A 12,827-nucleotide genomic window follows, 5' to 3' on the forward strand; every position below is an offset into this window, starting at 1 on the left:
TGGAAATCCTAGTGTCCCAAACTGACTGTAGCTGAAATAGATTCCAGTGATTAAAACTGAATAGAATACACAGTAGTTTCAATATATAGAGCCTTATTCTCAAAGACTGCAGAGAGTTGAACCTCTTTGTGTCATTTGTTTGAGGGTTTTCCCCCATTTCTGCTGGTGCACAATCTTCACAAGTCACTTATTCTACTGCTGAATATTAGAAAATTGTTAAGTAATATGAGATAATTTAACTTGTTTCTAATAAAAATCAACTTTTTCACTATTTTTTTTATCTCATTTCCCTCAATTGTAGTTGATATTGGTGTAGTATTTTGGATAAATAAATAAAAATAAAAAAATACATAAAACACATTTCCACAACGGAATAAATGATAAAGTCAACTAGTTACTTTTTCCTAAGCTTGGTTTTACACAGATTTTAACACTCCATAGTAGTCTAAATGACTTGCTAAGATGTCCACCTTTGTGATATTGTATTGTCTTGTCAGCACTTAATTTAACAGCTGACCCTCTCCAACCTTCACTGTTTCCCCCTAATAGCTGCTGCGACCCCTCAACACACTGGACGACCTCTGTCGACTAATGCAGTCCTACGTGAACGTGCGCCCGAACGCCCAAGGCCACCCATCAGGTGTCAGCGTGCTGTGTGTGTCCTCCGAGCTGTGTAACCGCCTGGGAGCCTGCCACATCACCATGTGTGGTACAGGCATGCAGAGGTCAGCCTGGCAACAAGCCAACATTATTATACTGCTTGTGAAGTACCACTAGACTGTCAGCTTGAATAAAGATTAACACAGTGCAGAGTGGATGACATGCACCACTAGACAAGAGCAGCGCCGCCTTGCCTCATTGTCTGGATTAATTTTTACTCAGAGGTGTCTAGCAGGTGCACATACAGACACACAGCGTTGACCTTTTGCCTTTTTGTTCTTTGCAGATGTACCCTAAATGTGACACTGGAGCAGGCCATGATCTTAGCCAGGAATCACGGTCTCATGCCGCGCTGCATCATGCAGACCATGGATATAATGCGCAAACAGGTAAACCTCAGGGGCAGCAGAGATCCCTCCGAGAGGTTGAATGACCTCCCCACTAACCTGTAGTTTTTTTACCTTATTTTTCAAGTACAAATTATTTCATTAAGCAGTTGGACTTTGCAAAATGGTTTAAATCAGAATCATAATATTTAAGTGTATTTGATGTTCATTTTTATATTCAATCTAAGGAATTGTTTTCCATAGTAATGCATTAAATGAGATTAATCCCCAGAGAAGTGTACAACAATATATTCAGTAACTCTTTGTGTGTGTTTTAGTTTTAAATACAATTTGCTCAGCAGTATTTCTTTGGAAAACAGTGTTTCATAAATGATCATTTTAACAAATGATAATAAGGGATGATTATACTGTCAATATACAATTTTAGTGGTAGTTGATAAATGATAATATTTAATCACCCAGTCCAAATTTGAGCACATGAACAGTCAGAGTAACTATTATGATCTAAAATGTCTCTCACCTTATCTACACCTGAACCACAAACTCTTACTGCATGGATTCCTTTGTGCTTTATATGAAAATACATCAAATCCTCTGAGTAACAGAAAGTATTTCTAGAGATTCTAGGTTTAGCCATTGTGGCCGCTTGAGCTAACTGCAATAAGGCTATTGTGGTGCTTACAGCATTTCTCTCTTCTATCAGGGGGCGAGAGTTGAGCTCTCTGCTAAAAATCTCAAGGTAATGGACCAGATGCCTCCATCATTCCCAAGGTAGAGTATAAATCCACTTCCAGGCACATGTTCTCATAACATCAATACATTATAGCATCTCTGGTCTTAATTAAGGTGGATCCTCCCTCATTTGAAGTTTTTCTGTTTCGACAGGCTCTTCAAGCTGTGTTTGCCGCCCTCAGATGGAGAACTCTAAGAACACTTCAGAGAGCTCATCAGAGAGAGGATGAATGTGGCAGAAGAAGAAATGAGAGATGACATTAACAAGAGTGCGAGTCTCACTGCTTTCTTTCCAAGAGACACTGCCAGTGGAAAGACCCTTGCCCCCCCGCTGCCCCAGTTACACAGGGATCATTCCACCATGGATACCACTAGAGTCTTCAGTGCGACATACAAGCTTAATGAAACTGTACAAATGACTAACGGCAGTTACCAGGGAGCACCTACAGAGAGACTGATGCAGCATGAAACTCAAGACTAGTCACATACTGTTTTACCGGGAAGCCCCCCAGACACAAGTATTATTGCTTTGGCTGTCTGTCTCGACAAAGCTGACATGAATGACTTGACAACTGGTGCAAAATATTCACAACAGAAGTGAAAGGGAGGTGGCAGTTTTGAGGTCATAAAGAAGACACCCACACAGTGATTCTTATTAACTGGATTAACCAAACTACCTGTAGCTGACTGTCATCGTAAATGCAAATTTTATCCATTTTGCCTTGGACTGCAACTTCAGAGAGCTGTCTCTTTCTCTGTTTGGGCTGGTGCTCCCCAGGGCTCAATGTTTGAACCCCAAGTGAAGTAGAGTACTTGTGATTACCCTGGTATTCATGTATGTTAGCTGGCTGAATCGATGCAGAAAGTCAAAGAATAGACAGAGAGATGGAAGTAGGGATTGAGGGACGGATAAAGAGATAGATGATGGGGGGTGGGGCTGCTCTTTCTTCAGCCCGTTGCATGTGGTTACTGTGCAATTACTGTAGGTTTAGTGTGAGTACTGTATTACTGCACTATATGAAGGATAGTTATTTATTGTGTCCGGAAGGAGCATTCTTATCCCTCACTTATTCTATATCAGGTATTAAAGAATCTGAAAGCATTCCAGCCTGCGTATTGAACAGTATTTAAAGGACCAATGGCATGCCATTTTTTTAGACATAACTGCTTGTGTATTTTATTTATATGTGTGGACTTTTATCATGTCAGGAAGTGTTACATTAATCTTCAGGGAGAGCGAGGGAGGAACGACGAACAGAAGCTAGCTAATCTGAATCAGGACAAAGGAAGCTAAAGCAAAACGAAACGAGGCTGTTTGTCAATGAACAGCCAAGTCAACAGGTTGGGATATTGAATCATTGTTAAATTATTAATATATTAATTCAAATGTACTAGTTGAAGGATCGCCTTCTGTTAACTATGACATTTTGATTTTTAAATTGGTTTTTACGTTGTTCTGGGATTATTGTCTGTACTGTAGGTATTAAAACAAGCACAACGATTGGTCCATTCAAGTTGCAGTGTTAGCAAAAAGTACTGTAAGCAGTTTGTGGATGACGTAAACAAAGGGATCGTTTCAAGACTGAAACACAGTAACAATATTTTACTGAAGATTTTAATTTCTTGTACATACAAACTTTAACAATGTCGGGGGAAAACATAGGTCGTGTCTCACAGCAGCAGAGTCATGCTATAAGTTAACTGGATTATTTTTATGGAGATAATATAAAACATTTTCTATTCATGAGTGTGCATTTGGAGAGAAGCTGTTTCTCTTTGTTGAGCATAACCTCACTGACAACTTGTTGTTTTTGACTGTTAAAAAGGTTCGACGTGCATTTCAAGAATCTGTCTTGACATGCTGCATTCATTAGGCCGATCACTTAGTCGTTTTTATTTATTTAAAAGCAATCTGGCTCCAAATGAGCATTTTGGCACGGTCTCTATGCATCCCTCAGCAAGAGCATGGCCACTGTATATTCGCATCCCCCTGCTGGCATAATGTGTGAGACTCAGTGGATATTTGCATTATCATAATCTCCCTTATCAAATTTGATCTTAATCTGAGCAGTGTGCATTATACAAACTCAGAAAGCAGGAGCAGTTTCCATAATCTGGTTTTAAGTGTGCGTCACCAGTTTAAATTAGCTAATGACTGCAGCATGTTGGTGTAGCTGGACAAAAAAACATGTCACTGATTACACGTTTATTTACATTATTCTAATGTTTCTGTACATACTTTATTTGCAATTTTATGTTGCTTGAAAATAACTGTACAAAGGATCTTTGTTGAATCTTTCTAAAATTATAATTGTAAATGCAATCTTAACAAGATAGTAAATAAAAATGTTCACAGTATCACGATTGTTCCCTCTCTTACAAGTTCATCTTGGAATGTCCCCGCTTTACAATGTGTCCGTATGTATATGTTGCCTTTGGTCTACTGTGTTTTCACATGATGACTCAGATGATTATCACATCTCACACCATATCAGCTGGCTGTGACTAAGTGCTGCTGGAAGATAGGACTTCTGACTGAATCGGTGGGGGTTGTGTCCATTGACTCCTAATGTTGCTTCAAGTCGGAGTCAGCCCTTAAGCCACGCCTGCTTTCTGCTAACCTGCTAACCTGCTGTGCATTATAGACATTTATCTGGTATATTGATCTGCATTGTTTTGCAGCTAAGTGAGGGCTGAGGTGTCTTACTGATTTTGGAAAATACCTTTAGATTTTGGCACGTTTTGTCTGTGTCCCTTAGAGACTATAAACCTGAAAAACACAGCTCAACATAGTCAAAGTGTCCATTATCCTGCACATCAGTATGAATATTCCATGAACGTGCAGCCTCAAATGAAAAGCTCCCTTGCAGCTTCTCTCTGGAACCTGAGTAGAGGGGCTGAAAGGTAATCTCAGGATAGATTTTATTTTTTAGAAACAAGACACGTTCACTTCCCCCAACACATTAATGATCCACTTTTCCTGATCAGCAACTTGAGATTGTTTTGATCAAACCTACAGACCAGATGTTAGTGCACTAGAAGAAGGCTGGTTGAATGCCAGACATAACTTTGCAATGTTACTCATCAGCCCCCGTGTCATTTAATGACTGCAGACAGCCTTTTAACTTGCTGATGGGGCCAACGTGATCAGACTGTGGAGTGGAAATCATGTGCATTCCTCTCCTCGCTGGGTCTGTCAGATGGCCGGAAGCAGCTAACGTAAAAGCATACACGGTGCAGTTTCGCATGGTTATTGCAATTGGTTTTTCAAGGGGGGACCGACACCGACTGCATTCAGCACCAGCAGCACACACCCCTCAGCACCGGTGATGCATCCCCGCGGCAAGGGCACGGACAACTCCTCGTCAGAGTCGTCTCGACTTTAGAATGGTGAAGAAATCTCTCAACGGCGGGGTTTACCCAACTCAAGCCGGAGAGAAGAAGCACAAAGTCGGCTTTGTCGGATTGGACCCGGGGGCTCCTGAATCCAGCAGGGATGGGGCGCTGCTCATTGCGGGTTCGGAAAGCACCAAGCGGAGCGGCATCCTCTGCAGACCGAGGTCCAGCATCTCCGCCGGGAGACCCAGACCGTCGAAGAAAAACGCCAGCTATCGGAAACTACAGAATTTCCTCTACAATGCGCTGGAGAGACCTCGGGGCTGGGCGTTCATCTACCACGCTTATGTGTAAGTCATGTTCGCATGTTGATTCTGTCATCGTGGCCTTTTTTTTTTACTATGGGGCACACCGCTGTCTGTCACCGTGGAGGCTGACAGGGGAGCTGCTGAGGAGTTTTGCGGGTTTTTGAGTCTCCTACATTGATCTGATGGTGCAGTGAAGCTGCTGTAGCCTGATGGTAGGAGGGGTGTCACTTCACCTGCACAACTCCTGCCATAACTCCTCATACTGCAACTCATGCTTATGTCATACTGACATTATATGCTGATCGTGATGATGCCTACATGTGCTCACATTTTATTGACTCCTCGTGTGTTGCGGCAGCATTTAGGCTTCAGCACCGCTGTGTGCGGACAGCTCCGCACCGCGTCACTACTTTCACTAATTAACGTTGCAGTCCAGCTCTGCACAGTCATGTGGACTCACATACTTACAGCATCTGGCCCTCAGAGGGAGTGTGCTGGACCCCAGAGACAGCATGTGAGCATCCTGTGACTGGAACATGATGCTCTGCCTGTAAAGTCCTGGTCGAATACAAAATATTGACTGGAGTGATGCCATCATTAATAATATAGTTCAGTGATCTGTGACCTCTGCCAGCTGAGTTTAGCACTGAGGCAAGCAACCACCTGGGACAAGAATATCTTTGAGGAAAAACATCTCATAATCACTTTAAAGGAGCACTATGTAGTTTTAATCAGGAGAGATTACGCCTAAACAAACTAAATAAACAAACTCTTTGTTTTCATGACTGAATAAACAAACTGACATTAAAGGACAACACAATTTATACTGTTTTACTTTGTTTATATGTGGCGGACCCTGCCACCTTTCTAGCTTCAAACAGTATTCTGGGACCTTATTTTCCTCTGACAACAGCTTGTTTGTTTATGGATTTTTTTTTTCTGAGTTTGTATTATTGTCTCATTAATATTGTAAATATTAAAACTCAGAGTTTGAATTTCTTCTCCAAAACTACATAGTGCCCCTTTAAAGTGGTACTGCAGCAAATTAAAGGTGCACTTCCACAAAGTTGGGGGACTAAGAACTTACTTCATTCATTCATTTCTTTAAATCGGAGAACACACTGAATGAGAACCTTTAATTACAATGGTGCTGAGGCACAGGCGAACAATAAATCCATAAATCAAATACAGTTCAAATCATAGGTACACAAATTAGCTCAGTTAGCTGTGCAGGTAGCGAGCTCCTAGTGGTATTATAAAAAAGGCTAGCTGGTTAGCATGCTAACTTCAGTAGGCATCTTGTCAACACAATACACAGATGTCTTTGATATAATGTCAAAACAATTGTTTGTTATCCTTGATGTTAAAAGGTAAAAATGCACATGTTGGCATGAGACAATAAATGAGTTATTATAAAACAATACATTTTTTAAAAAAAGTGACAATTTCAGTCGTTAACTCTGTAATTAAACCTTTGAATTGTATTAAAGAGGCCAACTTGAAATCTTGTTGAAGCAAATTCCAATAATGAGGTTCATAATAACATAGAGCAGTTTTTCCAAACTCGGTATGCATTTAAGGAACATGCAGGGCGAGCCATGTTCATTAAATACAAACTCAGGAATATTTATTTTGTCCATAAGTGAATAAACAAGCTGTTCTCAGAGGAAAATAAGGTCCCAGAACACTGATTGAAGCTAGAAACGTGGCAGGGTCCGCCACATATAAACAAAGTCAATGAAGATCTTTCTCTTCTGGGTAAAATTTGGTCAGAATCTGTACAGCAGAAACCAAGTTAAACAGACTTAGATCCTACATTTCCCATAATGCAACCCATAGCATTGATTCCCTGCCCATAGCTGCCACCAAACTCCATGCCTCAATTGCAGACATTGTGTTGACAAATTGATTTCATCCATTACTCTTGATATTTTCAGAAAACAAGCTGAGAAGTACTCACAAATACTAGTAACGTGACCTTCACGTGCAAAATCAGTGGAGCTTTCCTTTAATACATGTAACTTGCAGTGGTGTTGTACATCCTATCAAAGTGAGAGATGGTAATTGGAGTGTGTTAGCCTACAAATTTAAGCTCTGAGGCGGGTAAAATGTGGTCGGTAGTTTAGCCTCCAGTCATGCCTGAACCCTTCTGATACTGCATGCTTGGTAGTGAGGAGTTGAAATGGCCACAGCATTAAGGAATTCACCGTGCGCAGCATATCGACTCCCCAGAGACGGCTGGATGCCCAGAAGTAAGCCTGTGCTTTATCGTGAAACCACACACACACACACACACATACACACACACACACACACACACACACACACACACACACACACACACACACACACACACACACTCTCACACAGGCCCTCGAGGTGCTTTTGAAAAATTAAGTGAATACTATAGCAGCCTGCTAAAACTCTTTTTGGGAGGTCTTTATTGACCAGCATGCTCTTACAGGAGATGGTGCTAGAATCTAGTGCAGGCAGCAGCAATGTTTTATTTTTTGTAGGATAATACAGAATCTGGAAGGCAAAGTACACCAAGCAACCTAGTTAGAACAGGGTCAGTGGCATGTGTGCTTGCTAAAATCAGGATCCTTTGGAAAGCATGTTGTGAATTAGTGCACAACTGAAACCTAATAGGGAGATCTGAAAGGGAACATGGGTGACCCGCCGGTGCCATCCAGCCTGCAAGAGCACATCTGCATAGAGTAACCACAACTCTGCCCCTATTCCATTCAGACTGTTCTATACATTATTCATAGCCACCACACTTCATTTAATCTCCCAACTCTTCCACGCAGCTGATTTATAAAACTATCATGTGCTGACTTCGGTCAAAATCTTTCCCCTCCGCCTCCATTCTTCAACTTATCTCCGCTCCAAAAGACAGCGTCTGGCAAACAAGACGACACCGCCGCCTTGAACTGACAAAGACGGCACTGCAGAACGTGCTCGCTCTCAGACAGCGGATATTCCTTTTTTGACGGGCGTCCTCCTCAAATGTTTGGCAGGTGTTTTCTTCCTCGGGCTCGTTTGTAATGCATGTGTGAATGATCAATATGTGGAACATGAGTATATCCAGAGTGCTCTCTGTGTTGCTGCCTCCCATCTCTTTCTCTATCTAGCTAGTCTGAGACCAAGGCCACCATCCCCTTTGTGTTCAGTCGCTGGTCCAACATCAGTTAAAGAGGAGACCTTGGGAATCTAAATCTTTTGCGTCTTGTAAAACGCAGCACACTGTCACTGACTGGGTTTGAACATTTTGAATTCTTACAAGAGAAAGGGAAATCTGTGAAAACCCTTCTGCAGCAAAGTCCACTTCCAACAGCCTGCTGTCAGAACAGTTGCAGTGTGTCCCTGTTCTTTGTTGACACAAATTCTGTAAGGAGGGACTATTTGCAAAAAGAGGCTTTTAATTTGTCAGGTTCTAGTCTCAAGCTGGAGCTCGAGGGTGTGTTCCTACTCTGCTAAAAGATAAGGGCTCTGATGTCTTCACTGATTTGGCTTCCACGGGAGCCTCATTACCGTGTGTTGTCTTGCAGGAAGCACCAGCTGTGTGACAAACTTGAAAGGCTTCAGCAGCTGTAACATGACAACATCTCTGAGTCCTGCACCAAAGTGGAACAGAGTGATAATGACGGCAAAGAGAGGAGGGCGAAACAAAGAGTTCAGAAAGTGATCAGTAAAACCAAATAAATGTTTATTAAGTGATTCCCGGAGACAGATTGAGGACATGGTCCAGTTATTCATCATTCTGCTGAGCTGGCCAGCTGAAGATATACTGGGGAAGAAATAAGGCGAGGACAGTTGCAGACAGATGGTGGCTGCCAAGCTGCTGAGATGTGATGGAGTGGTCTGGTTTTGGAGAAATTGGGTCTGAATGCTGAGTCCTGAGTTGGTTTATGGCTGAGAATGAGTTGTGTCCCAGTGTGATTTTGATGAAAGCTGTTAGGATATTTTAATATTTAATAATGTTGTCCTTCATGATGTTGACATGAGAGCTCCCAGAAAATGCACCAATTCAACTCACTAAGGGGTTTGCTGCTACAGCCTCAATTTGTCTGGGATCCAGTTAGCTTAAAGGAACAGTTCACCCAAAAATGAAAATTCAGTCAGTATCTACTCACCCTCATGTGATGGAAAGTCGGCTGAAGTTTTGTAGTCCACAGAACATTTCTGGAGTTTCACGGCAAAACAACGTTACAGCATCCTCTTAAATAACTGAAGTAGATAGGGACTTGTTTTAAAACATAAAAAAAGACAAGAAGAAGAAGAAGAACAACAACAACATACAATTGCTCCATACAGCTCTTCCAGTTTAATCCAAGTGTCCTGAAATTGATTTGAAAAGACAAGAGATTACACTTGAGTTAGTGCACCCAGTTCAGTTAGGTAGCATGCTAATGCTGTTAGCTTAGCAGCCACAGTGAAGATTTCAGCTCAACAAGGGGATAAATAACATCTTTTCAAATCAATTTGGGATCTCAGGGGTTCCGGAGACTTGGATTACCTTGGCCAAACTGTATGGAGCAATTTTATGTTTTTCATTTATTTATTAGTTGTTTTATTGTGTCTTAAACCCCATCCAAGTCCCCATGTACTTCAGTTGTTTGGGAGAATGCTGTAAAGCTGTTTTGTTGTGAAGCATGAGGGTGTGTAGATAAAGACCAAATTTTTTATTTTTGGGTGAACTTCTCCTTTATGGTGGCTAATTGTAGCTATCATTAGCAAACTTTTGCTGCATCAGAAACTGACATTACTGAGTCACTTTGCTGACTCTTCTCTTCTTTTGCTACTGTTGTTCACTATGTTTTAGCATTTGTCATCATCATATTGATGTGACTCGTAGAAACAGAAGCTAGCTTTCAAGGAGATGTCTGTGAATGTTGGCTGGACACCTTGAACTGCCAAGCAGGTCAATTATAACCCAATTATTCTCCCCCCAGAGAACAGACTTAATGTATTAAATTTGGTTAAATTTAGAGGGCAAGAGAGGTGTGGGGTGAGGGGATTGGGATGGGGAGTGGGTTAGGGGTGAGGTGGAGGATGTAATCATCAGGCCAGTGGCTGGAGCTGGTCCTGATCCTGGTCCTTATTCATCACAGCAAACACTGCGAGAACTGCAGCAAACTGCTTCGAAAAAGGAGGCGCTCTGGTTTGATTCTCTGCTGGAGCCTTTTTCATCTTCTTCTCATTCTTTTAGGGAGGTAAAAAGAAAATACGTCGGTACAAAAATGCAAATAATCGTCTGCAGTTCAACAACAAGATAATTATCAGGAGACGACTTCAAGTCAAAATCAGGTGGACTTTTGTTTGGTCGAAAGGAAGCAGAAGAGGGTTAGGCTTAGTTCAAAACTAATGACATTTCTAGGATGAGGGATAAGACATCTTCAAGGGCAACATCTTCTCGAAGATGTCCTCCCCCTCCCTCCCTATGAATAAGACAGCTCGTCATGAATCCTTCACAGTGTCTCTGCTGGTCTCTCAAGCTGACAGAACATCTGACATCTTAAGTCTAATCTATTTGTTTGTACTTAAAGTGGCCTTCCTTCACTTTTTACCTACATGCATTCTTACCTTTTAGAAGTCCTTGCTCTTCTTTCATTTGGTGCCATCAACATCAGTTTGGAGGCAGTCAGAGTCAGACTGAGACCTTGTCACTAGACTTGATGGACTGATGACTTAAAGCAGGGCTCATCTCTTCCAGGAAGTCTTCAGCTGTTGCTTCAGCCTTGGGTGGTGCCTTGAGGACTATGGACAAAGTGACTTGGTGGAGATAAAACAAGATTTCTTATGTCCTCTGGTATCTCGTCCTCTGTGCAGTCAACCAACTCCAGCGGAGTGGACCTCAGGTCTGCTCTGACAGAGGCACTGGACAAAATAATTTATATTGTATGAATGTTGTAAGTTTTACGTTATAATGGGATAATTTCAATTGTTATATCTCGTTTGATTAAGTTCTACTTCATGCTTGGGTTGAGACAGGGTGAGATAAAGACTACAGCCAGCCAACCAGGCCCCAAATCCATGAGGGCCCCAATAACCCTAGATCATAGTGATGTCAACTGCCTTTTAATTTGTTAATTTAATTACTTGCACATCTGTTGTACCACTAACATGTAAGTTCAACTAAGACAAACCCTGCAGTAACAGTTTATTATCCGACCCTCTCCCGTAGAGGGTCCTGTTGTCACATGAAACATTTTCCCAGATAAAGTCGTGTCAAAGAGGGTCCTCAAATTATGCTCACAATGTGCTATCATGTTATTCAGTGTAGTGTGAAAGTTCCCATCAAGAACCAACGCCTACAAAATGATGCAAAGCACAAACCACAGCCTCTCCACAATTAGACTTTTCAGCAACGGTGGCATGACTTGTTCTAATGTACGGAAGCGTATTGCTGCAACACAAGAAAAAACAGAACAACACTATCACGTTTTAATGTGAAAACGGTATTGTATGAACATGATATGTTTTACGCTATAACATGATAGGGTTCCTTTACAGAGGAAGTAATCAGTCCTCCTCCCTCTGGAGGTAGCGTTATTTCTCATTGATCAGCTGGAAGCACCATGAGTACAAGCAACCCAGCTACTGAAACTTCTCATGTTCTTACACTATGAATTATCACGTTATAATGTGAAACTTATTAAGTTTGTACAATAAAACATTACTGTATAACGTGATAGTGTTTTTTTTTTCTTGTGTGGCAGCTATATGTTTCACACTAATGAAACGTATACTGTAATACAAAACTTTAAAGCATTATTGTTCCGTTACTCAACTTCAAAATTTAAAAAAAGTATTTATACTAAATCACTTTCAGTCCTTTGTATTTGTTATATAAAGTCATATATAAAGTCAAAATGTTCTCTGGAGTTCTACTGATGTCTTTCAACAGTTCACCTACCTAACCTGACCCATAATACTACTGGATTTCACATTTTTCTTGAGTTTTCATCCTCTGAAGACAACCTGACATTTGCAATAAAACACGATACTCTTCATGTGTGCTGAAGTTGACGCTGTTGGCTTGTTAATACTTTTAAAACTCTCTCTGTTGAAGCAGCTTGAACATCGTTCAGTCTGCGCTGAGTTTGGAAGAGTGACTGAAGTAAAACGATGGATGGAGGGAAGGTATGCTGCAGGGTTTCAGTTATTCTAGATTGGAGTTTGTATGATAATTTAATTTGGAGTTTAAATGAAATAGGGAAAAAAAGGTCCCAAAGAGGTTGGTAGAGACCAAACCACAGCTCAAAGGACAAAGACTTGGACATGTATTCACCAGATGGAAACAATGCACTGCTCCCAGTGGTTTAAAAGTGACTGCTTACATTTAATCAAATACTGTACAATAGCTAATTACAAGTTACTTTTAAGATGCATATTTTACAGCATCCTTAAAATAACAAGCTCTTAAAATACAACACATTAT

The 12,827-nt window shown here is 41.2% G+C and overlaps 2 protein-coding genes across 4 annotated transcripts in view; both read left to right on the forward strand.

Moving 5' to 3' along the window:
* Positions 1 to 4,097, forward strand: part of prex1 (phosphatidylinositol-3,4,5-trisphosphate-dependent Rac exchange factor 1) — an 85,345-nt gene extending 81,248 nt beyond the window's left edge. For both annotated transcript variants that reach the window (XM_084366824.1, XM_084366825.1), the window contains 4 exons: positions 550 to 725; positions 947 to 1,049; positions 1,711 to 1,778; positions 1,893 to 4,097. In XM_084366824.1, coding sequence (XP_084222950.1) covers positions 550 to 725; positions 947 to 1,049; positions 1,711 to 1,778; positions 1,893 to 1,935 — 390 coding nt within the window. In that variant the 3' untranslated portion in view covers positions 1,936 to 4,097. The remainder of the gene's footprint in view (positions 1 to 549; positions 726 to 946; positions 1,050 to 1,710; positions 1,779 to 1,892) is intronic.
* Positions 4,098 to 4,933: 836 nt separating this feature from the next.
* The window catches only part of kcnq2a (potassium voltage-gated channel, KQT-like subfamily, member 2a), a gene marked incomplete at its 3' end in the record, with an annotated part of 28,368 nt that continues 20,474 nt past the window's right edge, over positions 4,934 to 12,827 (forward strand). For both annotated transcript variants that reach the window (XM_084367545.1, XM_084367546.1), the window contains exon 1: positions 4,934 to 5,425. In XM_084367545.1, the coding sequence (XP_084223671.1) occupies positions 5,127 to 5,425 (299 nt within the window). In that variant the 5' untranslated portion in view covers positions 4,934 to 5,126. The remainder of the gene's footprint in view (positions 5,426 to 12,827) is intronic.

Source organism: Pagrus pagrus (genome assembly GCF_965226575.1).
Source record: "Pagrus pagrus genome assembly, chromosome: 11".
NCBI classification, from domain to species: Eukaryota; Metazoa; Chordata; class Actinopteri; order Spariformes; family Sparidae; genus Pagrus; species Pagrus pagrus.